At 42.1% G+C, this 27,751-nt stretch overlaps 1 protein-coding gene across 1 annotated transcript; it reads right to left on the bottom strand.

Moving 5' to 3' along the window:
• Positions 1-179: 179 nt before the first annotated feature.
• LOC134458381 (endoplasmic reticulum metallopeptidase 1-like) lies at positions 180-22,971 on the bottom strand. The gene is made up of 15 exons (XM_063210680.1): positions 22,622-22,971; positions 18,653-18,957; positions 17,606-17,733; positions 16,771-16,876; positions 16,381-16,527; positions 15,921-16,013; positions 15,158-15,370; positions 14,314-14,534; positions 12,509-12,683; positions 11,757-11,947; positions 9,791-9,943; positions 8,566-8,768; positions 8,007-8,122; positions 7,516-7,679; positions 180-5,528 (listed from the first exon to the last, which is right to left on the bottom strand). The coding sequence occupies exons 1-15, from the start codon at positions 22,891-22,893 to the stop codon at positions 5,361-5,363; spliced, it is 2,655 nt and encodes an 884-aa protein (XP_063066750.1). The 5' UTR covers positions 22,894-22,971; the 3' UTR covers positions 180-5,360.
• Between the last annotated feature and the right edge of the window lie 4,780 nt (positions 22,972-27,751).

Here is a 27,751-nt window from a genome sequence, read left to right as displayed (position 1 = left end):
TGACCAGAAATGTAATGAGCTCATCTAAGGTCATTTTATTTCCTGATAATGTGGTCCACTCCTATCCATTAGTTTGTGGGCCAAGTTGCTGAAATAAATTGTGACAGATGAACAAGGAAACCCAATAGTACTACTTGGGTAGGGGAGGGGGAAATGACAAAATAAAGCAGATTATTAAATCATGTCATAGAAAACAGTTTTATTCAGTGTTTTATGAAGGAGTACAGTAAGATGACAAAGAACAGAAAAGTTAGACATTAGTGCACTTCAACATATTAACAAAACAGGAATGTAGTTCCACTCCGCAATGCGTCAGTGGATTAAGACGTAAATGAATGAATGGACATTTAGTGATATCTTCATTTCCCTTGCATTTTAATCTATTTTCAAAACCATGTAATTGTGACATGTTCAATTAATTTGAATCAATCATAATGAATCAACAAATTTGTTTCCATTTCCCAGTTAATATGCTGTTTTCAGGGTATGACAAAGACTGTAGATACGTGTGAATTAAGAACAACAAAAACAAAAAGACATGTGGCATAAGGTTCATTTTCAAATCAATAAATACAACCTTGAAAAACCACAGAAAAAGTCCAGCATTAAAAACAAGATAACAATTAACATTGAAAAACCAGATAAGGCTGGAGATGCTTACTTCAAAAACTGAGCAATCACTTAATGATTCGTATCATTTAATGCAACAAGGATAAACTGTCCGGAGGTGAGGTGAGTGATACTTAAGGAGGATTAAAGTGGTGTTAGGCACAAACGAAAAAACCAGAGCAGTCAGTTTGCTATACAAATTACAGAGTGGTGTGACAATAGTCATGACGATCATGACATGGAGGGGACAGTTCAATTCACAGACCAGTGCTAATGACAAAAAAAACATGAAACAGATTAAATAAACTTCTTTTTTCTTTGTCAATTGATTAAGCAATTCATCACATACATACTATGTAGCCTACACCTTCATTACACATGACTAAGTGGTTAAGTAAGGCATGTGGTTCTGGGTTAAGTTTTGTACTCTTAATGGAAAAAGTGCAGAGAAAGGGTTGAGGATTGAAGTCCATATTTGCTCAACGTTTTTTTTTTTGCAGAATAACACAAGATGGACAATATGTATGTGACGTGAGACAAGTGATGCTGAAATGTGATCAACCCCTAGGAACTTCAATCTGTTTGGGATTTTCATACACACCTAGGGTTATGGGAACCTGACTCTGGCCAGCTGGTATGTTTCGCCTCCGTTGAGGAAACCAGAACGCCCTCGAGTGTAGTGTGGCAAAACGTAGCCGTATGGCTTAAGTTAGGCTAAGTTTATGGTCACCAAGGTGGAGAAGCAAAGAGGTGTTCATTTTGGATGCAGAAAGCTGAAAAAAAAAAGCCACTGCCGCAAACTTCATCCAACCAATCTACATCAGCTGATTTCAACTCAAGTAATCAAGTACATCAGCTATTTAGTGAAGTCTGATGACAGAATCGCGTGCAAGGCTTGTTTATTGACTTAATCCAGGATGTACACCACGGTGTAAAGGATAGACGTGACATAAGGTGGGAAGGATTCTAGAACCAGATAGATAGAATTCCATTGAAGTCCTCAAAATGATTATGACCTTCACAAATAATGTTTTTAGAAACAAAAGCGTGATGGTATTTTGTGTCCCCCCCCTCCAAAGAACAGTATATTGAGTGATAATTTAGGGCTTATTCTTGTTGCACACATCATTGGATTAAGTTAAAATAAAAATCAAGAGCAATAAATAATTTCAAAACTGATCAGCAATACAATTTCAATCACACATCTGATTATGTTACCTCATGACCACGTATAAACATAGTCATTTGTATATCTTACGTATATATAATCAGACTTAAGAGAAATTATCTGATTTTTGGATGCATTCATTTCTATTGTGAAATATTTTTATATTTTTGGGAGAATCAATAAAAGTTTCCCATTTGTAATATGCTGAAACATGTTTTTTTCTTGTGACCTGCAGTCATCAAAGCGAGAGCATCATTTCAGTACAAATGATTCACCACCTATCCATATCACCTGTGGGACAAACTGCCCTTGGAGTAAGTACTGAATTCCTGCTGTTCCCATCAGCACAAATCCACACATAACTAGTTGAGTAGCATGAGACAGTTGTGGTTCCCAGTGCGGTGACCACACTGCAGTAACTTGAGAGGACACATGGATATTTAGTCACATATTGCTTGCTGTCGTGGCGCCGCGTCTTTGCCGCCACCCACATGCACAAGCGGAGAGGTCATTTTTGCATAGTTTTGAAATATGCACACCTGACAAAACAGGATTCCACCCTTTTAACAGAGAGCACATTTGAAAGCTTTTCCCAAAAAAAGAGCACCACTTATGTTAATAAAAAAAAATGTGCAAAGAAAAAGTAAAAACAAAAAAACAAACAAAAAACAATGATCTTGAGTGTCCTTGTGCAGGCGGCACATTAGGAGAATTGCTGCAAAAGGTAAACAGTTGTAGCATGAGAGCACTGATATATTGAAGTTGTTGTTTTTAAACAATGACAGCGTGTGCTATTTTAAAAAAAATCTTAAATCACTCTGAGTTCTTGCCAAAAAACCTGTAAAAAAATAAAATAAAAATCACAAATAAAACAAATATCCATGACCAAGCATCAAGAAAGCGAGACATGGTCAAAATATCAGCAACAATGACAAGCAGCACATTCTTCAAAAGTGACTGATCACGAGAATCCCAGATTTCTGATATAAAAAGGAAGTATCATTCGATGCCAGCTGTCATTTTGCTAATCACAGCGACTTTCTCAAACTGAGGACCCAATAATGTACCTGCAAAGCCAGATATCAGACGCTAGATCAGACTCTTGATGTAGTCAATATACAAGAAGACGATTACTGTATAAAACCCTTCAATTAGAGACAATAGACGGCTGCTAAAATCACTCAAACTTTAAAGTCAGGTCATGTTAAAATAAAAGAAAAAGAAAAGAAAATATAAGAAAATAAAATTAAAATAAAACCACCAACCAAAACAATCTTGAAATAAAACTGTCAACAGATCAACATAGATATTATTCATTATGATAACTTCTGATTAGAAAGTGCTCAACTGTTTTAAAACATTCTTGTACAGTCCCATGGTTAGATACTTCCAGATGGTGCACACACATCGCTGTTGTCTAGCAATGAAAACCATCAGAAGAAAGTGTACGCAGGTAGGAGTTCAAAGCACTTGGATCCTGTTTGAGCCACCAGAGCTCTTAAGCCCAGCCAACAAGAGAAGAGAAGAGAAGAGAAGAGAAGAGAAGAGAAGAGAAGAGAAGAGAAGAGGGGGATGCAAGAGCAACCTTGACCCCTCCCTATATTCTTTCTTCATAACTGAAATCCATATGTTCACACCCTCATCAAATCAAATCAAACTCAGAAACACAGAGCCATTCACACGAAAGGCAGATTCAAAAGAAAGGGTTGAAAAGAGAGAGAGAGAGGGAGAGACCATCCTGGATCATGGACAGAGCATGTTTGATTGGTCTTCAAATAAATAAAAACTGGCTTAGCTTTATAAGCTGCTCGGTCATATCTTAGCCTGTTGACACAGTGATGGTTGCACTAGTATAGTAAGTTTGTCTGGAGGGGGTGTAAGGATATGTACACAGTACAAGTTAGTAATTTTCTTCTTCTATCTTTTGTGCATTTTTTTTCTTTTTCTTTTTTTTAAAGATGGATTCATCCAGTGGATGTTTTGTGCAGCAGCAGACTGGGTGTGTTTTGTGCGCGATTTATGTGTGGGGATGGCATGTAATTTTTTTTCCACACTCAGGTGTGTGTTGGTGTAAGCTGTATGGATGTACCGTGTTGGACAAAGAAACTGAAACACCTAGGTTTTAGACAGATTAGTTGACAATATATATTGACCCTGTGAAGCTCCCGAGTCCGACGGACTGTTCTGGTGGAAACGGGAGAGTTGAGGTGCACATTTACCGTAATTCTGCCCTGATTTGGGCAGCTGTGGTTTCATGCATTTCGGATACAGTCCGAGTTAGCACCCGCACATCCCTTTCAGACAGCTTCCTCTTGCGTCCACAGTTAATCCTGTTGGATGTGGTTTGTCCTTCTTGGTGGTACGCTGACATTACCATGGATACCGTGGCTCATGATACATGACAAAGACATGCCAGTAAGACGTGCACCAACAACTTGTCCTCTTTTGAACTCTGACATGTCACCCATAATGTTGTGTGCATTGCAATATTTTGAGCAAAAGTGTGCTTTTACCCTGCTAATTGAACCTTCACACTCTGCTCTTGCTAGTGCAATGTGCCAGAAAGCAACACTGCTTAATGACCGTAGTGCTTGCAGTTTGGTGAAGGAAACTCTCGCCCTGTTCTAAATGTGGCTCGTGACACGAGACCTCGTGCGATTCACAGGAAAAAAAAACGTTTTTGTGACCAGACCCAAACGACAATTCGCGCCAGTTGATGCCGAGCTATAATTTACCCTTAATGAAGATTGGCCATCAGGCTTGTCCAATTTAGCCATGAAACCTCCCACACTAAAATGACGGGTGTCTCAGTTTCATTGTCCAACAACCCCTGTATGTAGGTGTATGTTTGCATGTACGCATGTACTGTATGTCTGTCTGTGGGTGGTGTTGATGCACATATTGGAGTCTGTATGCATGTATGGGTATGTTTGTAGACATGTAAGAATGTGTATGCATGTCTGTGGGTGGCGTTTATGAACTTGCTGGAGTCTGTATGCATGTACTGTATATGTATGCTTGTATATTTGTATGAATGTGCATGCATGTATTGTCATGGTGGCGTTTATGATCATATTGGAGTCTGTATGCATGTATGGGCTGATGTGGTGTGATGTGATGTGGTGTGGTGTGGTGTGATGTGGGTTCCTTAGTATTGGTAGAGGTTGTAGGTGCATATAGGAGTCTGTATGCATGTATGGGAGGTGTGGTCTGGTCTGGTGTGGTCTGGTGTGGTGTGGTATGATATCATGTGGTCTGGTGTGGTGTGGTGTGGTATCATGTGGTGTGGTGTGGAGTAGTCTGGTCTGGTGTGGTGTGGTATAATGTGGTCTGGTGTGGTCTGGTGTGGTGTGGTGTGGCATTATGTGGTCTGGTGTGGTGTGGTGTAGGCTGGGCTGAGCTCAGTATCGGTAGAGGTTGTATGTATGGGCGGTGTGGTGTGGTGTGGTATCATGTGGTCTGGTGTGGTGTGGTGTGGTGTGGTGTGGTATCATGTGGTCTGGTGTGGTGTGGTGTGGTGTGGTGTGGTATCATGTGGTGTGGTGTGGTGTGGTCTGGTATGGTCTGGTGTGGTCACGTCTCCTCAGTATCGGTAGAGGTTGTAGGTGCTGACCCATGAAGAGGGGAAGGCCCAGAGAGGGAAGCGCTGCAGCATGAGATCCAGTTGGGGCGTCAGCTTGTCCTCGCCGAAGAAGTGATGAGATGAGATGGCCACCGAGATCATGCCCTCCTCCGAGCCCGAATCTGAAGGCTGCCGGATTAAAAAAACAGACAAACAGATAAAAAAAGACAAAAAGTGAAGTTAAAGCTGTATTTAAAAGGCATAGAGTCCCTAAGCACAGCCAATGGCCAGAGACAAATAGTGAAGTTAAAGGGACACTGTGTGAGATTTTTATTTGTTTATTTCCAGAATTCATGTTGCCCATTCACTAATGTTAACTTTTTCATGAATACGTACCACCAGCATCAAATTCTAAGTATTCATTATGACTGGAAAAATTGCACTTTTCATACATGAAAAGGGGGATCTTCTCCATGGTCTGCCATTTTGAATTTCCAAAAATAGCCATTTTTAGCTGCAAAAATTACTGTACTTGGACCATACTAGATTGTTTGTTTGTTTGCATTTATGGCCAAATATGCAACTGTGGCTATTTCATGGCCAGTACAGGTAATAGAATTTGCCTCATATTAAAAATCTACAATGATATAAATAATTGAATAAATAGATTAAATAAGTTTGGTCATATCAATACATTTTAAAAAGTTCAAAACCTTTAAAGGTGGGACCTTATTAAAAATTCCAAAAATAGTGTCTTCTTTAAAAAACTGTTGTCTTTTCCTTCTGATAGCAGGGCAAGTCAGAATATGCTTAATTGATAAGAGATGTCCACAAAAATCACAGAGGGGAGGTTCACTTCCAGTTAGCAAAAAAGCATGAGTGAGTCTAGAGTGGCCAATTCTACACCTTGTGTAGACGACTTGATCATGTCTGCATGAGAATGATTGAGTAATCAGCTGTTTCACAGAATTGCATGGACCATACTAGAAAATATTTGTTTATTACTTAGTAAACTTTCATGTAAAGATCAAATTTGGCAATAGACAACCCAGTTTCAATGAGCAGCATAGTTGCAGTACCCTTTTTGACCATTTCCTGCACAGTGTCCCTTTAAAGCTGTATTCAAAAGGCATAGAGTCCCTAAGCACAGCCAATGGCCAGAGACAAATAGTGAAGTTAAAGCTGTATTCAAAAGGCATAGAGTCCCTAAGCACAGCCAATGGCCAGATGCTGGTGACGCACAGTCATAAGTAATCCATAAATCTGTGGCCTAGTGATTAGGGAGGTGGTTTTATATTCAGAGGGTTGCAGGTTCGAATCCCACCCTTACCTCCCCCTACACCTCCATCCGTGGCTTAAGAGCCCTTGAGCCAGGCACTTAAGCCCACAAGTGCTCCAAGGACTGTAACCAATACCTTGTAAAATAACTGTAAGTCACTTTGGAAAAAAGTGTCAAGATTATTGTAATGTCACTGGTAGACTTTGATTTACTAATTGTTAATTCTGGTGAGTAATATGATTCACTGCCACTTCATCTTCATTAAATCAAATGCAACCTGAGTGCAATAAAATTAAAGGTGATAGAGTTGTGAAGTGACTTGTGCAGAACAGTGTCCAAATCTCTTACTGCGATAAAAATGATAATGTGAAACAGGAATATGGCCTAGAGTGCCACTGAATCCAAGCACATTAAAAATGTACAAAATTGTTCTACATCCTGAGGCAGGAGACACAGCACAAAATCTAAAAATAAAAAAGCTGAATTTGTGTGCCGTTTAAATGGGTTTTATTATGCGCCCATACTGTCGCAGCACTACTGAGTGTGAAATCAGCATCTCAATTCAAGATATTTCCTTAATCTCTGTTCACTTTGAATGATACTTTCATGATAGATCACAACATATTTAATCCCTGACCAAACCCTGATCAATCACCAGACAGCCCAGCAACACAGAGGGAGCAGGACATATGACAGTGTAAATGCTATATGTATATAAGTATATAATGTATGTGTACTGTCTATGTCTAATTGTCTACGTCCACACCTAAAGTTTATGTCTATGTCTGCATGGGAAAGTAAGAAACGTAATTTCAATTCTTTGTATGACCAGTGCATGTAAAGAAATTGACAATAAAACCGACTTGATTTGAAGGCAAACAAGGTGAAGTCCCTCACCTGGATTTCAAACCAAAAGTTCCAAGCAGGGGCTTCTAGACCATGCGAGTAGAAAATAAAGTATTCCCCACTCAGATCAAACTGCGGGATGCCATCGCCAAACGACCACCTGGTCAACGTGGAGCCATGGAGGGGTCGGAGGTAGAGAGACATATGGCTTGGGCCTGGAGAGGAGAGGGCATTGCAGTACAGTCGTCATACACACGGGGGCGACAGTCTACCATTTAACACACCCGAGAGAACATGAGATTGCTATGCCTGACATGACCCACTGACATGCAACAGCGCATCATTCCTTCACAGCGCATCAACATAACCTTCAATCACATTACAATTACCTGTATTACAGAAAAAAATAATATAAAATATATTATTTAAAAATATGAAATGTATATTAAAAAAATAGTATAAAACAAAACAATCTCTTTCTGCAAAACTGAAACAATGACTGCATGACTACCACACTTTTTCTTTCAGAGCACTTTGCTCACCTTTTGCTTCAAAAGACATTCTGATTGTTCCCCACTCCTTTTCTTCTCTTGATAAAAGTCTGAACTCCATAGGAGACTTTGGACTTACTTCCTCAGCAGGGAGGTACCAGTTCTTTCTATAAGCCACAGCCAGAGGTAGGGAAAAAAACACATTACAGACATTTGAACTATACAGACATCAATTTGTGTGTATGATTACTGTACACACCTAGGAAAACAACAAAAGCATGTGGTTTTACTAAGTATACTGTACACAAAGCTCCACCAATTCAAGTCATTTCCATAGATGACCATCACAATTGTTACAATAAAAAAACAATCTATATCCAACTTACAAGTGCTCTGGTACTCTCTCTTTAAATATATAATTTTACTTGTGTGAAATAGTTTTGGCAGGTGCTCTTCGCAACTTTTACACCCAACATACAAAAAAGAATCCATATACCCAACTCATAAGTGCCCTAGCTGGTACTTGCTCTTTGAGCGATTTAAATCGGATTCTCTTTTGCAACTAAATGAACAGCACTATGGGTACTACCGCCTGCTGATATGTACTCACTTGACGAGGAACTTGATTGGCAGGAACCAGGGGAAGCCGCAGAAGGGCAGGTCCTCCTGGCATCGCCTGCGTATGGTGTCATTGATCTCGGGGATGTGAGGCGTGATGTGCTTCATGGCCGTGTAGTCGAAGCTGTTGATCCACAGCCCTGAGTCCTTGTACTCAACCTGGCCGTCCAGACCGTGGAAGGTGCGCGTGGTGTGCTGTGGGGAAACACCAGGCAGCAGAGCCACTTAGCAGTCTAGGTGATGCGCGCACATCCAGTAAAACAGGTGCTGGATAAAACAAACGTGCGTAAAAGAATACAGAAAAATCCGCACACTGTTGCTGCTCACCGATTTATTGAACACATACACCTGACGAAGACCGCCTGAGGTCTAAACGTCGTGTTCTGTGCGGATTTTTCTCTCTTCTTTTAAGCAGAGCCACTTAACCATCATGTAAACAATCCCTGTCTGTGCAGCCTCCAACCTCTGATTGTTGGAAACAGCTGTCTCTCAAAAAAATCGCTCATGTGGTTGGCTGCTTAGCAACTTGCCCCTCCTCACAGCGTGAATGTTTGTAAAGGGGAAACCTATGTATAGGGCTGGGTGAAACACATACATAAAAGATCACATTTAACCCATTTAGGCCTGATTGCTGTGTATATGCTGCATTGCCTGGAGCTGCATAGACGCTGCATCATTCAGGCTCTTGAGATTTTAGTTTTTATTACAAATGTGGGTATGTTAGAGCTGAATAAACATATTCTAATGCAAGATGAGGGTCCTAGCTTTTAAATGCAATTCATTTCATGTTTTTACTGTACGTATGTGCTTCAGAGGCTGAGATATTTCGTTTTTTTTTAATAAGATGAGGGCACCTTTTCCCAAAACAGGGCTTAGGGCTTTTTGCTGGTGCTTTAGGTTTAAATGGGTAACCATCATGACATGACATTACATTGCATTGCATTGCATTGCATTTGGCAGATGCTTTATAACCAAAGCAACTTACAAACGAGGACATAATCATAGCCAGGCTGGGCCGGGCAATATTTTATCAATCAATCCATTATTCTGTTTTCTTCCTAATTCCACCACATTTGAAAGCAGTGAGAAGTTGTTCCCTTTCAAGAGTCATTCAGGAGAATCACTTGTCAACTATATTGCGGACTATGACATAAAATCATTGTTCAAAAGACAACTGAAGAGAAGACCCATAAAACCGTTGCTAACTCTAAATGTACCTGTAGAAAGACTCGTTTTGGTCTGGGACTGGACGGGTTTGAGGAATAGGGGAAGAACACTCCACACGCCACCAAGAGAAATACCACCGCAAACACAGAGGCCAGCACCGCCAGGATCCATTTGGTACTGCGAGCCAAGTAGACGAAGTGCATCTGCCCATGAGCAGTGGGGAGAGAGAGAGAGAGAGAGAGAGAGAGAGAGAAAGAGAGAGAAAGAGAGAGAGAGAGAGGCAAAGAAAATGCAGGCAAGAAAGTTTGTTACCAGATAAGTGTAGATTATATTCATTATTATATCTTAAGTACATTTACCTGCAACATTATTTGGCAGTGAAGGAGACTTGTATGAAATGGTTCATTAGATAAGGCCCAGTATGTACAGAGGAAATATTTAAAATTTTTATATTCTCATGAATATGCACATGGTAATGTACCAACATTAATTGTTTTGATCAAAAGCAAAATACGTTTTGTTTGCAGCCAAAACATGTCTATGACTGCTGGTAATGCAAAATGGAAAACATGGAGAAGATCCACCTAAAACAGTACATTTCCAAGTCAAAATGAATACTTAAAAATTGATTAAAAATTGATAAAATATTCATGAAAAAAGCTAACAGTTTTGAATGGAAGTCATAAATACTGGAAATAAACTACTGTACTACGCACTCTAGCTTTCACGACAATCTATTAAAACAAAACAAAAAATGGTCATTACAAGCAGGAGGACAAAGTACACAAAGAGTAAGAAATGCTCCCTGCTAAAATAATTATTATATATGTGATGATACATAATAAAACTATACACTGTACTTGACGTCGCCGTCATATGCATGACATGATAGTGTCATAATAGTGTCATGATCAACCGTTTCTCACTCAAAAAATGGAGTAATTTTCGTGGTGCGTTCACGTTATTGCCCGCCTTTCGTAAAGTCTTCACGAAAATAATTGATTAATTTTCACGCTGCCTATTCACTTGAATTGCCCGACTGTTGCCTAGCGACCCATTAGTTTGATGCCCTTTCGGTAGCCTACCGTCACATGGTAATTTCAAACAAGCAGTTTAGGGTTAAGGTTAGGGTTAAGGTTAGGGTTAGGGTTAGGGTTAGGTTTAGGGTTAAGTAGGGTTAAGGTTAGGGTTAGGTTTAGGTTTAGGGGACATAAGGCGTAAGTACCGAAAGGGCGTCGAATTAGTGAGTCCCGAGTGTATCAGCAGTGTTCTGTCAGCACCCCCTCCCCGCCCCTGCAGACGTTTGGATAACCATAGCAGCAGTGGGGCAATTCAAGTGAATAGGCAGCGTGAAAATTAATCTATTATTTTCGTGAAGACTTTACGAAAGGCGGGCAATAACGTGAATGCACCACGAAAATTACTCAATTTTTTTCGTGAAGACTTTACGAAAGGCGTGAGATAGGGCTCTCATGATACAGTCATAGGTGAGTCAATGTCAGACGTTTTATTTCATGAAGTCAAGTTGACAATGTTAGGGTTGTCTTTACCATAACCGAATGTCACTTGATGCCAACAGTCATAAAATGGTTATGACATGGATATGACATTGAGGACACATCCATGACTGTGGTGCGACACTGTGATGTCATACCTATGACACCGGCGTCGGTGACAATTTTGCGGACGCCTGTGGCAAGACGGCAGCTGAGAGAGGTGGGTGCTCCATTTCTGATAACTCCAAATGTATCGTTTCTGTGCCAGCTAATGGTACACAGCGCACAGCCAAAACGTCCAAAAGCATTTTTATGCAGGTTATGAGCTTCATATAAAAGGTTATAAGCTTGCCCGCTGGGCCAGGCTTTATTGAAAACGGCGCAATTGAGCAACTTGGCGCAGCAAGCATGAAACTTTCTCGCGGTAGTCGCTTTGGCCCATTTCCCTGGGGCTACACATGATGTGATATGAACCCAAAACAGCCGGACTTCTCCTTCAAGTGTGACCAATGAAACTTACAAAGTATGAGGAGAGCAGGAATGTTCCCACGGCGATGAGGGAGGCGAGGACCACATCGGGAGGTATCTCGGTGCCGCTGCGGCCCAGGATAGGAGTGAAGATCTCAAACACCACCCAGATCAGGAACATGAAGTGCACATAGGGCAGAGCAATCCCAAACAGGAAGCAGACGGCGTACTTCACAGACGCACCTGAGAGAACATGGCCAAGGATAACACAGGCAGACATAAGAAAGATGTATGTACTCGTTTAATCTTTATGCGTATGATGATGCAATTTTTATTATTTTTAATTTTTTTACTGAATACGAGACACCAAGAATGGGGATCCACCAAGTAACCAAATGCATGGGGTTAAACAGGCCATTATGCATACACATGGCGACCTGAGTTTGAGTCTGTCCTGGGCCACTTCCCAACCCTAACCCTAACCCTTACCACTCTCTCTCTTCCTTTCAAGATTCTCATTTATGCTATCCACAACAAAAGCAAGATTAGGGGTAGGCGATATGGCAAAAATGTCATATCATGATTTTTAAAAAATACGAAATCTCGATTTCGATTTTTTTTATCACGCTCTTCCATCGAAAAAAGGAAAAGAACAAAAAAACAACTTTCATAAATTTGCGATTTGTAATTCGGCATAGGACCTCACGGCGGGCCACTATGCCCCAGCCTGGCAAAATAAAAACGTTAATGACAAAAAAAGAAACAGCAGCACGAGAGTGTTGCGTGCGTTCTTCCGTAACGTACCTCTGTGCTTGAACTCCCTGGCAAGCAGCAGCTTGGTGGCGAGGGGGAAGGCCACCATGAGCATGGGCACGTAGGCGGAGCACAGGCCCCGCTGGGTGAGGTAGACCAGCGCGCAGCACCACAGCGCCAGGCTCACGTCGAAGAACAGCTCGCCCAGCTCCAGACGCTGCACACTCTACACAGCACAGCACAGCACAGCACACAAGAGAGGAGAGGCCAAACAGGAAGTCACTGGACTGTGAAATAACATACAAAGCGCATTGTGCTCATTGTATTATTGGCTTTTGTTTTTCCATAGGGACCAGTGGTTTTATGACCACAGGCAGAGAACTGATGCAGTTACTATTGAAAAAAATCTATGGAGTAACAATGAAATGCTACAAAAAAACACACAATAGGGTGTGAGTATTGACTACACCATCAGAGGTTAATAAAAAACACCTAAATACAACTTACTGTATAAATACAACATAAATATAGCTTGTTTTAGGTGCCTCGTAACTGTGTTGTAAAGTGAGTAAAGTGAGTACTTTTTGCAGCATGTTAACACTGACGGCACGCTTCATATTACACGGCTGCACTTCGGCAGGGACAGAGATCTCTTTCTGTTTGTCATCATATCGTTTGTCGGTGACAGACTGAAACACTGTGCGTGATTAAACAACACTGTAGTCTGAAGGCGGTCGGGAGCATTTTTGAATTGCCACCATTATGGACAATGTAGAAAAAGTGCCATTTCACAACAGTGCATGCACTGAGCAGTCATCTTGAGCAGTGACAGGGCCCTCTGTGCGACTTTATGGTATTTGATTAGATTTTCTTTCCAGTGTGAAGGGTCTCAATGTTTGTAATGATAAGCAGAGACAGCAAACTGACTTTTTACCACAAATGGAGTCAACTATGGAATGCACTTGTGGCTGAAACTTTAACTCAATTACTTTGCATTGTAACTTGAATTGTCTTCCATCTCAGAGAAGTTAGTTTTTAAAATGTTACCTTTTCATTTCAGGAAAAATTGCTGCATTTTTCAGTGTCACTGGAAAATCTTAAACACTATTGTTTCTGAGATAGAAGAACATTCGGGTTATATTGTGTTGTATCGAAGACGATATTAATTAACATCCAACTAGTGCTTTGTATCGTGTTGCTTCATCTAGCCCCACTCTGGCCAGAAGACCATTGTGTATTTCCGCTGAGCTTCGGGAGCTCACATGAGAGTTTGCAGGAACTTTGGATTCGCCTGGCTGCCAAACCAAAACACAGAACAACTAATCAGGATCGCAGGATTTTCATAGATGTGATGTAGTCAAAATTAAAATGTAGTGGCAAAGGGAAAAGATAAGTGAAATGCGACAATTGTTTCAGCAACAATGCCCACTCGCATGGACTTTGCATGGACTCACTCATCGACATTGATTCTGTAATTTTAACTATGAGTAGTTAAAGTAGCAGCTCATGAATTCAGTCATGCGTTTCCCCAATCACGTGCAAGGATTTTAAAAAATAAAACCACACTGTCGGAGACCTACGCCTATGGCGCCACTCCAGATGGATGTTGGTGGCACTACTCACTAGCCTTCGGCGTTGCTTCTAGTCAGGCAAAGAGCAATGTAAAATGTAAATATCGATTCTGATCTCCCGAAAAAAATGGAACTCCACCCACTTTCTCAGACGCCAGTCAACCAGTAGCAAACCTAGGGAGGCGGGTCAACCATGCCATTTGGGAACCGTTAATTGTTATGGTCTTGGTCAGACCAAGTCTCGAAGAGATTTGAAAGTCAATGATAATCAGGCTAACTACTCACCCCATAGTAGAGGTTTTTGGCCAGGGTGTGGATGAGGACCAGCTTGCCGACGGAGGCGGCTCCGTACAGGCAGATGGAGGCGTAGAAGTGGTTGTACCAGAACATGGAGCGTCCCAGCAGCGTCACCAGCAGGGCCACGATGAGCACGGACAGCAGCGTCACCAGCCAGCTCAGGAGCGCCACGCCAACCGCATACACCAACTCTCGCACACCTCGACCCCCTAAATACACAAACACACACAGAAAATAATAATAAATACTTTTACTTTTCGATGAAGACCATGGAACACATCTGTGTGAATATTTAAGATTGGCTGCAGCATCTATGCAAATGTTAACTTTAAAAGCATTGGCAATTCTCTTCGTTTTTAGACCCGTTAGGCCTTTATTCAGTTAATAAACAAATAGTCTCACTATTACTTCTTTGAAATAAACTTTATTTCAACACATCTGTTACAACAACATACAGCAAAACAGGCTGCAACAAGCCCTAGTAATCACCGCTATGTTGGAGGCCCTCAGGTACATGGAGGTGAAAACAGGTTAAGTTAGTGGCATGGACTTTCGACTTTCATGAGACTGCATGAAAGATGCATGAGAAAACGTGTCCATAGCTCCCTGTCAAATGGCAAACTGTACCAAGAGTTTCTGCAGATTAGAGTCTACTGATTCTGAAGAGCACTCAGCATTTCTTTCCAAAAATTCCATTATTCCAAAATTTCAGCATTCCATACTAAAACCCCCTTGCATCTGCAAGTCATGGCAAGTCAAAAAAAAGTATAATAAATACACAATACAATACAACATTAGTTGTTAAAGTTCACCTTCGTTCAGATTCACCTACCGGCACTGCTGGGCATGACATACTTCTTGCCCAGGTAAAGGAAGGTTGCCATGCAGACCAGGCAGTTGATGATGGTCCCGACCCGCGCAGGATAGGCCACCACCACGACGCCCAGCAGGTCAAAGAACACCATGTTGCCGTGCCGATATTCAGACGCATCCGCCAGCTTCTCCGACATCACCAGGTGCTTTAGCACAGCTAAGATGTTGTCTCCTGACAAGGCACCACACAAAGATTTTTAAAACATGATTCATGAATCAATACATACAGAGTACATGTGTAAGATACTTTTGATAAGTTGCAGCTGCTTCACGAGTGACACTGAAGTTTGAAAAGCAAGACATGCTTTGAGCCCATACTAGGCATATAGGATCCAACAAACACAACTATCTAAGGGACTTAATGCACTATATCACACATGTGCAGCTACAGGACTAGAGTTTACAGGGAATACAGGAAATTTTCAATGGCAATTCATTAAGTCTGAGCATGATACACACTGTATTACTTATTTATGGGAGAAGGAAACAGGAAACTAAATTCACAGACAGTCCCCTCGCAGGCAAATTCCATTGTTCTGTTTTTTTCACTGAGGATCAGGAAACAAGGATAACGGGGACTTTCCAAACTCTTTCATCTTTTGATCTTAAACCCAAATGTCAAAAAAAATAGGGAGTCTTGTCTTGTGTTAAAATACCTTTGGAGGGGACTGAGAAGTTTCTAAGTTGAAATGTATAAAAGCGCCTAAATAAGAGTTTCTCACCTGCTCTCTGAATGGAGTCGGTCAGGATGCGGTCTGCTGTGTCATACTTAGTATGGTAGATGTAGCCATTCTCAATGAATGCCAGATCTATGCCTGATGATCAGAAAAGGACACGTTACAACCAACAGCAAATAGCTAGTACTACATATGAGATGAGAGATGAGAGAGACTTTATTAATCCCCACAGGGGAAATTGAATATATATATATACTGTATATTACTTAATTAAATACAGTATTAGTTCATGTCCAGTAGCATGCCACAAGCACAACCTACACACCACTAGAAATACAGTATATATAACACATAAACATACAGTAGGGATCACATATGAGGATAATACGCCCTAGAAAAGAGGATGAATCTTGTAAAAGCGCACACACGCACACACGAACACACGCACACACGAACACACGCACACCCACACAACTGTAGCAGCTGAGTGAATACACATACATACCTGGAATATTTCCGAAGTCCCTGTAGATTCTAAAGTCTGTGTCGGAGGGGATGACCCCGCTCTGGAAGACCTCCTGCCCCACCACGGAGGCAAAGGGGTGCTTGGCAGCATGCACGTATGCCTGCACCAGCCACGGGTTCTCTGGACCTGTCAGGTTTAAAATCAAGTGTCAGCTATGCACGTGCAATTGTTGAAATAATAATGGTAATAACAACTGGGGAAAAACATCAACAACAACTTTTTTATTTGTTGAAATTCTTGTGAGGTAACCAATGAACGGACAAAGGCAGGCCTTCACCTGCTTCACTTGAAAAAAAAACAAATATAGGTTTTGTTCTTAATGTTACTTTTCCTTTATTATTAATCGTTTAATTATTAATATCCGTATACCTGTTTGAAACACGACCTCCTTGCCCCCCACTCCTGCGGCCTCGAGGTTAATAAAGGCTCGCACTTGCTTGGCCCACGGGTGCTGGGTGATGAACCCATGACTGGCCTGAGGAGTGAAAGGAGAAGAGAAAGACATGACATCATCATTAGGTTGCATCATCATCAAGCATATTTTCGGGCATGGTCACAATCACTTCCCATTTCTGAAAACTGGACAGACAGTGACAAAGACAGTGGGAGTAGTGTACATATTCGACCTTTCCTCTTAATCTCAGCAACTGCAATCGGGGTAAAGGCCAGCGCAATCTACAGTAATCTTGATTTAATACAAACTGCTTTCATTTATATTAATAATATTTTTTTTTACATTTTTCAAAATGACTAATTGCCCCGTAACTTCAATGGTGGTTTAAATTCACAACACGTTTATGTCTAAATAGATAGTTTTGCCACTTCACACCACTTTTCATCAAATTATGAATTCTGATCACCAACATGACCCATCTGAAGGAGGCTTGCAGTTCTTCAGGACACAACCTCTCTTGAGCGAACACACAATGGCACAGCCACTGTATCTCACCCTACGTCGATGTCATAAAGTCACTAAACACCGCTTGGATATCGCAATGAACAGTTCAGCCAAATCTTTCATCATTTCACTTCAGCATGGTCTAGACGGTTCAATGCGTCTCACCGCACCTTAACCTCACTGTTTTTGAGCAAGAATCGACTGTCTGTGGAAGACGTGGCCGATATTGATTTCATCGATTAAACATTGATGGCGCTGCCTGTGTGTACTAAGAGAGTCACAGTTAAACTAAGCTCAAACACCGACCTGCAGGACGTTCTCCTCTGCCCCGTTGAAGAGAAACACGACCCCGTGACGAAGAGGGTTCGAGAGGTTAGCCAGGGAATGGAGCACCTCCAGCATGACCGCACAGCTCACGGCATCGTCACTTGCTCCTACAGGTGGCATGTAAACGACCACAAGACCGTCAGAAAGACAAACTCACCATATAGCAGACTTTGGCACATATCAGTTCGAACGGGGGCGTTGGATGTAAGCCATGGTTCAAAGTCGTATGTCAACATCCGCACACCGTCTGTAACTGCAACTTGCAATTATATGGCTCACAACGTTTCGGTCATTCAGACCTTCTTGAGCTGAGATTCCTGAAGAAGTAATAATGTCTGAATGACCAAACCGTTGTGAGCAATAAATGTGTAATGGATGGTGTGATATTAACTTACTGTCCCAGAAAGACAAACTAAAAGCACATCAAGAGATGGCCATACTTAACATATTTGCATTCAATAGTGAAGACAAAGAGTACTTTATGGTCAAAAATCTATGTAACAGACGTTAGGACAGAGGACTGAAATTTAGTTTAATCGGACTCTGCTGTGCGGTTAAAACTAAACATACTGATATAGATATTAAAGGGGTATGCAGCTATTAAAGGAGTATGTAGCTAAGGAGTATGTAGCTAAGCTAGTGAAAGTCAATGCATCCGTGTAGCATGCTAAAAACTAAACATGCTGATATAGATATTAAAGGGGTATGCAGCTATTAAAGGAGTATGTAGCTAAGGAGTATGTCGCTAAGCTAGTGAAAGTCAATGGATCCGTGTAGCACGGATCCATTGACTTTCACTAGCTTAGCGACATGCTCCCTCCTTTAACTTGTCTTAAAGCAAGACAACGGCTTACATGAAAAATAAGACACTTTACCACCTTTATAAACTCTGGCCAACGATTTTAACTGTATTAAGCCCCAAAATAGTGGCATACCCCTTTAACAATAATCTCTCTCTCACACACACACACACACACACACACACACACACACACACACACACACACACACACACACACACAGTACCTGGGCTGTTGGCCACCGAGTCAAAGTGACAATTGGCCAGCATGAGATGGTTGGCGCCGCTCTTGGGCTCGATCTTGACAGCGATATTGGTGACCTTGTCGTAGAAGCTGGTGAAGCCGCCCAGGAAGTCGATGCTGAAGGAGCCGGTGGGCCGCTGCACGTCCACCGTGACAGTGTGGGGGCCATTCTTGCTCTCCTCGCGGATCTTCTCGATCTCGGCCAACAGGTAGCGCACAGTCAGCACCTCGTTCTCCTCGCTGCCCACTGGTCGGGGACCCACACTCGTGATGCTCTCCAGATGCCTCCTGCCACCAGACAAGTAGGGATGTAAATAAAATCGAAATGTATTGATGTATCGGAAGGATCGGCTGGCAATTTAATCGAATCACATCGCATAACACAAAAGTAGTGGAAAAGTAATTGGAAAAAATCGAATCGAACCGGATCGCTTCATATCGTGGGGAATTCTTAAGTATTGGAAAAAAATCGAATCCCTGATTTAAGAAATCGATACCGTATCGTATCGTCATGAAGGCTGTGATTTACACCCCTACAGACAAGTCAAGTGACAGACAGAGAATAACATTATTACAGCCCCCGACAGAAGTTGTGTCGCCTATATCCATGTTATTGGAACAACAGCCAATTATCTTGAAAAGAATTCCAAGAAGTGTGCTGACTTGACCTTTTGTTGTCCTACGTCTTTTCACACATGATGTGCAGATTTTTCATCCCAACAAGCCCACACAGTTTAAGTGAAATAATAAACAGTATATGACAATGAAAGTGGTGATACACAGGGCTTTTTTATTTGTTTCTGGGAAATGATACTATAGTATGTTGTTTGACTATATGAAACTGTTTACCACTGTAACATTTTTAACAACATAACTTGGACTAGCAGCAAAAAACTTTTTAAAATCATTCGATCAGAAAATTAGGAGCCAATCATGTTGCCCACAGGCCTCGGAACGCTCTCAAGGTACTGGGCAATGTGGCCCTGCCATGTCGCTGGCGGTGGGGCACTTGTCTGCTGTGCGGCCGACCCGGGTTCAATTCCGGCCCCGGGTCCTTTGCCGATCCTTCCCCGTCTCTCTCTCCCCACTCACGTCCTGTCCAACTCTTCACTGCACTATCATAATAAAGGCCAAAAAAAAGGCACTGGGCAATGTAAACTATAGCCTGACCGACACGGATTTCAATTAAACTTGAAGTGCCTTTTTAGAGGCAAGGTAGAACCCCAACACTTTTCATGAATCTTACGAGGGTAGGACTGGACACTATACATCCCTTAACAATTGACTATCGAAAAAGCTTTATTTTAATATGACCAATATCTTGTCTAAACCAAGCCTGCAATTTGATCAGCAATTGACCAGCACCTGAAAATATGGTGAGTGATACTTGAGTCATTTCAGAGATAATGTGACTTATAGTGTGAAATAGGGCTGCACAATTAATCAAAAAATAATCAAAATCGTGTTAACATAGTGAAATCGAACTCATGATTTTAATCGTGATTTAATCGTGGCAATAGTGACCTACTTTTGAGAGCGTCCTTGAACCCAGAACATAATGACAGGCTGGTGTTTCTGGCCTGAAATCTGTCCACTTAAGTTTCATGCTATTGCCTTTACATAATTATTACAATTCATTTTATTTTGCTCCTCCCGTATGCAATTCATTCTTGGCTATATTTCATCTTGTTATAATTTTCAAAAAAATCTGCAAAAATCAAAAAATCGTGATTAATAATCGTGATTATGATTTTGACCAAAATAATCGTGATTATGATTTTTTCCATAATCGTGCAGCCCTAGGGTGAAATGAGTTGTATTAATATAGTAGTGTCAGAGGATATTACCCCGCCTGACATGAGTACTCCACCTGATACACTGCCCAAATTAGCATTCAGGTCACACCCTTAGCAAACTTTCTCACCATTTTTTTTAAACTGAGAGTGAAAGTGAACAAACTTGTTTTTTTCCTTGGCTTTTCCGTTCATTTGGTTGATGTAACATTTAATACGCATCATTCAAAGACAAGTTATCAAAGAGACTCTAATGAAGACGCTGTGTCAAACTGTCGTCTCTAACCTTTCTAAATAAAATTGAAATTTCCATAGATTTCAATCCATAATGTTCATCGATGCACGGCCAAATACACAATAAACAACATGCAATGATAGCTCTAACTATTGGAAACCATAAACATAGAATACAAGTTGCATGTTCTCAACTACAGCTCATGTGAAGTAGCATGTCAGACTGGATTATGTTTCACACCACTGCCTTACATTGTAGAATTCCTTTATTAATTCCGAAGTAAATTCCATTCCGTTATGGCATTCCAACTGAAACGAAGTGACTTAGCTGTATGGTTGAAGAACAGAGCAGAGGGTTTTTTTTCTATAAAAGTTGGTGCGCAAAGCACAAGATGTTAACAAGATTAAAGGTTCAGGAGTCTGGGGGCCTAGATTGTCGACAGGCTTTTTTGTGGCGCATTAAGAGTCAATCTGATATGCTTTTCATGGAGAACACTTTCAAGTTCCACACAGCGTGTGTGTCATATGATTTTGTGGGTTGCGGGTCCAAATATTTAAGAACTGCCGGGTGCAAAGCTCAAAATCTTGCAAGATTTATGTCAGGGTGTGTGTGTGCGTGCGTGCGTGTGTGTGTGTGCGTGTGTGTGTGTGTGTGTGTGTGTGTGTGTGTGTGTGTGTGTGTGTGTGTCTACAGATAAGAAAAAAAAAACCTGATCAATAAAGACCATAACTTAAGCCCTACCCTAACCACAAAACTGGTGTAAAATACTCATCGCAAGGTGACAGTAGTTATTTTTTTTGCATAGACATGACTTAAGGTAATATAGTCAGGACTTTAAGAGAAGTAAGGTCAATACTGCATAATGGCCTAATAGTTCCATGTGTGCCCTCCCCATCTATGCAAGAGAGTGAAACGGATCTGTAAAAAGCAGTAGGCCTACCGCCTCCTCAACACCAGCTTCACCCTTGCCAACTTGCCAGAGTGAGTAGCCTACATGCCAAACAACTACAGTAGGCTGTTACCAAGCCCACACATGAAGAGAAGCGCTCTGTTTATAACGGGCTTCTATGAATTCGCCAGTAGGCGGCAGACATGCTTTGGCTGCTGTCAAAGAAGAATACAATGCGAATGAATGAGATGTTTTGTTGTGGCTGTGCTGTGTCGCCAAATAATTTAGTTAGGTTAACACCTGTTCTAGTCTAAAGCCCAAATCTAACACCAGATTAACCGGTAGCATTACCAGTCTACAGTTTCACTGACTGTTCTGGGATCCCTAGCTTGTCATTGGACGCAGTTCAAAACCACAAGCCACTGCATTTATTTTCATATTTGTCCCGTGATCGTACCATGTTGAAATAACTATCATCGCGAAAGAACATCAATTTCTTTTCACGCTCTGAAAAAAACCGCAAGGTATGGATATCTCAAGATAACGGCAGGCCTGACAACATTGTTAACATTCACGTTGGGACTTCCGTATACCCCTTCAAGTAAAAGCAACCTCTTCACCGTGAAGCATGAGTAGCCTATAATGGAGCATGAGTTATAGTTTCCATACCGTTGTACGCAAACAAACCAAGTTACATTCGTATTATCAGGTAACGCACGAGCCACTACTACTACTGCGGGAATGTGACACCCAAACCGAGCCCCATATCCTCTGTTTGCGGAAATAAGCTAACTTTTACAAACAATGAAAAGGGCCTTCATCTACACTTGGACTAGCCTAAACATGCAAACATATGAAAAAAACATACAGAGAGTACAGGAACACATTTTGCATAGGGCACTGCAAAGCGACAGTTGCTTTAAAATGCTTTACATTTTACGAATATCTCCACCCATGAGGGAACACTGAGGTCAGCCAGGTACGCTCAGGTTCTCGCACCTTTTAGATTTGCAACGAAATTGAAGGACTACTTACCTTGCTCTGACTGCATTGAACTCGCCAGTGGATCTTCCGAGGACAAGCTGTTGTAAAGATAAATGAACAAGTCCCCACAACACAAAAATAAATGAAACTACCAGCACAGCGGCCACTCCTTCTCGTAGCAAGTACGAGTTAACCTCGGACTTTTTATCTGTGTCCGTATATCCGTTCCGATCTTGTCCATAATGTGCATAATTCCCTTCCGTTGATACATTATTTTGTTTGTTATGCAGTTTTATTCTCCTAACAGTCGTGTCACTCTCCATCTTTAGTACTGGTACACGGACTTGCGTCAGACTAGCAGGCAACGTACGGCAGACGGCGAGGGACAAAAATGGTGGAAGAATACACTGGAAAACTATACCGCCTCTACAGCTGCAGTTCAGGTGTTTTCCCAAAGCAAACAAAGATGCTTTGGATAGCAATATTTATATGGTAGGCTATTATGCATGCTGTTGCTGTGCTCTTTGCTTTGTGAAGCACAAAAACGTATTGATTGGTAGGCACACCTAGTTTAAGCTCAATTATGTAAATAGTTTTCTCATTTCTCAATTCTATTTTTAATGTCTCATGTTTCAAAAAGGACAAAGGCTTCCAAGTTTCAACTCAGCTCAGTCACCAAGGTAGCCTACTAAAGATGCACACCACACCACAGAGCTAGGTTGGTTGGTATGGCAGTTAGAGCTGTACCCCCAGCCTTAGTGATGGTTTCTCCATCACAAAGCCGCTCACAAGCAAGATGCACTCTGAGAGACCAGAAAATAGGCCTAGGCCTACCTGATCCTGGACTACGAAATTGTCACAGAAAACATCAATATGCAAATTTCCAAAATTAATCGAAGTGCACATGTACATCATAACAGGTCAAGAAATTCTGAGGCAACTCTGAGGCAGAACTGTTCTTCGTCAAACATCTGAGTATAGTTGAGGTTGCAACCTCTGTTAGGCTAGAACTATATTAGAGATGATACCAAGTGAGTAGACATCCAGGCTATTATCCTATTTCAAGTGTAGACCTAGGGAAGGAGGCGTAGGCCTACTAACATATAGGGTTTTTAGAGCCTTGAAGAAGGCCATTGTCGGCCGAAACATGTTGGCAATTTTTAACCGTCCCACTATGAACTAGCTGTTTATTAAAAGCTTTTTAACCAAGAAGAAGAGTGCCTTGGATATTTTTCATTGACTTGGATGGATCCTTAGTAAAGGATAACCAAAGAGCACCTTCGCCAAAACTTGAGTGAACGCTGAAGCCCTCTGACCCTTTTTCTTTGTTCAGGGTCTTTTTTTATACATTTTCCAGTTTTGATAATAGGACAGTAGGGGAGGTAGACAGGAAGTGAATGGGTAGAGAGATGGAGAGGGGTTGGCAAATTACCCAGGCCGAAATGGAACTGGGGTCGCCGGCATAGCAGCCCTGTGCCCTATGGTTAGGGCCGACTAGGGTTGCCAATCGTCCCTTGAAATATGGAATCGTCCCGTATTAAGAGATAAAAGTATGGGTTCCGTATTGAGCTGAAACGGGACACAGGACGTTAAAATGCATTAAAATTCAGGAAATGACATCTAAGAGATGCAACATTTTCTGGGGGAGGACCCCCACAACCCCGCCTAAATGAAGTGTCCCATATTTTATCCATTGACAGTTGGCAACCCTAGACATCAGGGTCTTTGAAGGGGAGGAGTTGTCACCACACCTGCTACTTCAAACTCACAGGTCTCCAACACTGTTGCCAGATTGGGCTGTTTCCTGCCCAATTTGACTGCTTAGGATGGCCATGTGCGGTTAAAAATGGCATTTAGCAGAAAAACCCGGCCAATTTTTGCCATAGAAATCAATAGAATTGGGCGGGATTTTGTGCTTCTGGGCAGGTTTTGAGCTTTTTTTGGGCTGGAAATCATCAGCCTCATCTGGCAACCCTGGTCTCCAAGGTGTCAAACATCCACAACAAAGACTCAACAAAGGCTCGTTTGGGGCCCACCCACAACACATGATAATTACTCCACAAAGCCACACCTTAACAAGATGCAGAGGATCTACACAGACCAGTAGACTCACACCTCAAAAGCTTGTCCTATAGTGTTTCCCAATCAATGGTATGTGTTCCACTAGGGGTCCGCGAGCACAGGAGAAACATGAAAAAAATTAATTAATAATAAATATATGGAGCATAATCATATTGGGATAGAGGGCATTCTTAGAGGGAAGCGGTTAGGGCGTCAGACTTGGAGCCCAAAGGTTGCACGTTCGACTCCCGACCCGCCAGGTTGGTGGGGGGAGTAATTAACCAGTGCTCTCCCCCATCTTCCTCCATGACTGAGGTACCCTGAGCATGGTACTGTTCCGCCGTACTGCCCCCTTTCGGGCGCCATTGGGGGCTGCCCCCTTGCACGGGTGAGGCATAAATGCAATTTCGCTGTGTGTAGAGTGCAGTGTTCACTGGTGTGCTGTGGAGTGCTGCGGCCTAGGCTTTTAGCTCAGTGGTGTTCTCATGACAGGGTTGCGGTGAGGTTGTGAGTTACAGCCCAGAATGGTGGACTGCGCAAGATGACCTCTGGCACACAGACATGCTACCAGAGAAATTAGAACACAGGGAGAAGGCTCAGTCTCATTGGTTCCCATTGTAGCCAGTTAGCTTTGCATGCATACTGCAGTAACGAGCGTAGGCCAGTCCTTCATGTGGGAAAATGTATGGAATGGAAAGGGGAACCCATGCTAAATACATTGCTACTGCCATTTCCAGTCACAAATATTATCAACAAAACATTCCTGGTAAGCACTATGACTGTTGTTTAACAATAGGCTGTATTGACAAATCGTTCAGGTGTGTAGTTTTACAGCAGGTTAGAAGATTTCAACCTGTACTCGCTAGCATCGTGCTAATGTTTATGGGTTTGGCCCCATAAAAATTGAGCTTTGTGACCCAGTATATAATAACCTAGTGGCGCAAAATAATCGAAACGCTACTCAAATGGGGTCTTATTATTTCTAGCTTCGAACTTAATATTAATATTTCAGGACAAAAAAATATAAAAAATCACAAAAATTATAATGGTAGAAAACTCCATTGACACCCATTCATTTTGCACTGTCCCGTGGTTAGGGTTAGCCAGTTGTGGCTAGTAGCTAGTTCCGTGAGTGAACACCCCCTGATGCTACCAACCAACAAGTGAGCTCAAGCTACCTCAGTAAGTAGGTAGTGTTTGTTTTTGAGGTATACATGGGTTTCCCGTTTGTAAACAATTCCTGGCTCCGTGACCCTGGCTGCGCACTGTTCAAGCTCTGATTGCTGGAAACTGCTGTCACTCAAAAAATGTGCTCACGTAGTTGGATGCTTAGCCTCTTGCCCCTCCTCCTTTGTAAACGGAAAACCTGTCTATTGGCCATCATCTTTACCAATGTTATACTGTATGCCAAGCTTTATTACCAGCACACCTCCTGTTACTATTTCCATAGGCAAAAGGTTAAGGCTTCAGACTTGTAGCCCAAAGGTTGCCGGTTCGACTCCTGACCCGCCAGGTTGGTTGGGGGGAGTAATTAACCAGTGCTCTCCTCCATCCTCCTCCACGACTGAGGTACCCTGAGCATGGTACCGTCCCGCTGCACTGCTCCCTTGGGGCGCCATAGGGGGCTGCCCCCTTGCAAGGGTGAGGCATACATGCAATTTCGTTGTGTGTGCAGTGTGCAGTGAACACTTTAGTGCTGTGTCACAATGACAAAGGTAGTTGGAGTTTCCCAGTAGGGCCGGCTTTCACTTTCACCATTGCTGCTGTACCGTTTCCACCTGGGCAGGTGTGGGTGTCACAGAAGCAGCAGCTGTGACGTAATGGTCAGGGAGGGAGACTTAAAATCAGAGGGTTGCAGGTTCGAAACCCACCCTTACTTTGCCCTCTCCCTACACTTCCATCCATGGCTGAAGTGCCATTGGGCAGACAACCTTACCTAAACCTAAGGTGGAAGAAACCTGGGGAAAACTTGAGTTCTGCCAGCTATGGTGCCAGATCTGGCCCGCGGAGCCATTTTATTCAGCCGGCGAGATCATTTTAAATGCGTATTGCAGTTGGCCCACGTATACCATCAATGTAACAAGACTTCAACATGACATTTGTAATGACACATTCAGACAACCACGATGGCGAAGAGAGTGTGTGAATTTTAACTATGAAGCCCTGTCGTGGCCAACCAGTAGGGCACTCGCCTGCCATGCGGCTGACCCAGGTTCAATTCCCGGCCCAGGTCCTTTGCCGACCCCTCCCCGTCTATCTCCCAATTCGGTTCCTGTCCACCTCTCACACTGTCCTATCAAATAAAGACAAAAAAACGAGCATTTTCCACAAAAAAAAGAAACTAATTTGAACTATGATTATGAAGTTCATGTACGCACAATTTTAGTCCATTTTCAAAAAATAAATGATGATTTCGGCCCACGACTTCGTTCCAGATTTTGATATTGGCCCTCGGTCAATTTGATTTTGACACCCCTGGTCTAGGCCAATAGTCCAACGCTACCACATCTGTAGGAGGCTTCAGGAGGGAGGTTTACTAACGTCCTTCTGTTGAACTCTGCTAGCTGGCTACTTGGGCCTGTTACGCAAGCTTGATGCAGCACTGTGCTCTGTTATAGTGGTGCTGTAAACACGATTCGGAGGGAGGTTGAAGGGATTGAGAATATGTTTGACAGACTCAACTTCAAGCTAGCACAGTTTGGTGTAGAATGTTCATAAACCTCCCAACACCTAAAAAGCATACACTGACTTGGTCATTAAATATTTAGGCTGTGTACGTTCCATTCAAGATTATCAGATTTAGTGTTATAACAAATCTATAATCTTATGCATTTATAGGCTAATTGTGGCGGGGGGGACCATTAAAGTTTAGAATTAACTGCAGGGTCACTGAAATTGCAACCTGGTCGGATTAACATTCTCTCGATCCAGACATCAAGGGAGTTGATCAATCAGAAAACGTGATGTAAGAGCAAAATAGTAATGGCGAATGTTGTGTGTGCTGGTGTACATCCAAGTTTCATGTTGTCAGCTTCAGAGTCTGACACCAAAATATCTGTGAAGTAGCACTGACAGTATTCTTGCCTACACTACTACCACCACACACACACACACACGCAC

The sequence above is a fragment of the Engraulis encrasicolus genome, chromosome 11 (assembly GCF_034702125.1).
Source record: "Engraulis encrasicolus isolate BLACKSEA-1 chromosome 11, IST_EnEncr_1.0, whole genome shotgun sequence".
In the NCBI taxonomy this organism is placed as follows: Eukaryota; Metazoa; Chordata; class Actinopteri; order Clupeiformes; family Engraulidae; genus Engraulis; species Engraulis encrasicolus.
The sequence above is the reverse complement of the archived record's forward strand: the minus strand, read 5'-3'. Positions and strand labels throughout refer to the sequence as shown.

Coding starts and splice junctions, on each gene's coding strand:
- LOC134458381 (XM_063210680.1), bottom strand. CDS start 22,893: ATGGAGAGTGACACGACTGTTAGGAGAATAAAACTGCATAACAAACAA. Junction 16,528..16,770: donor GGAGGTCGTGTTTCAAACAG/GTATACGGATAT, acceptor TAAACCTGACAG/GTCCAGAGAACCCGTGGCTG. Junction 16,014..16,380: donor GGACTTCGGAAATATTCCAG/GTATGTATGTGT, acceptor TCTGATCATCAG/GCATAGATCTGGCATTCATT.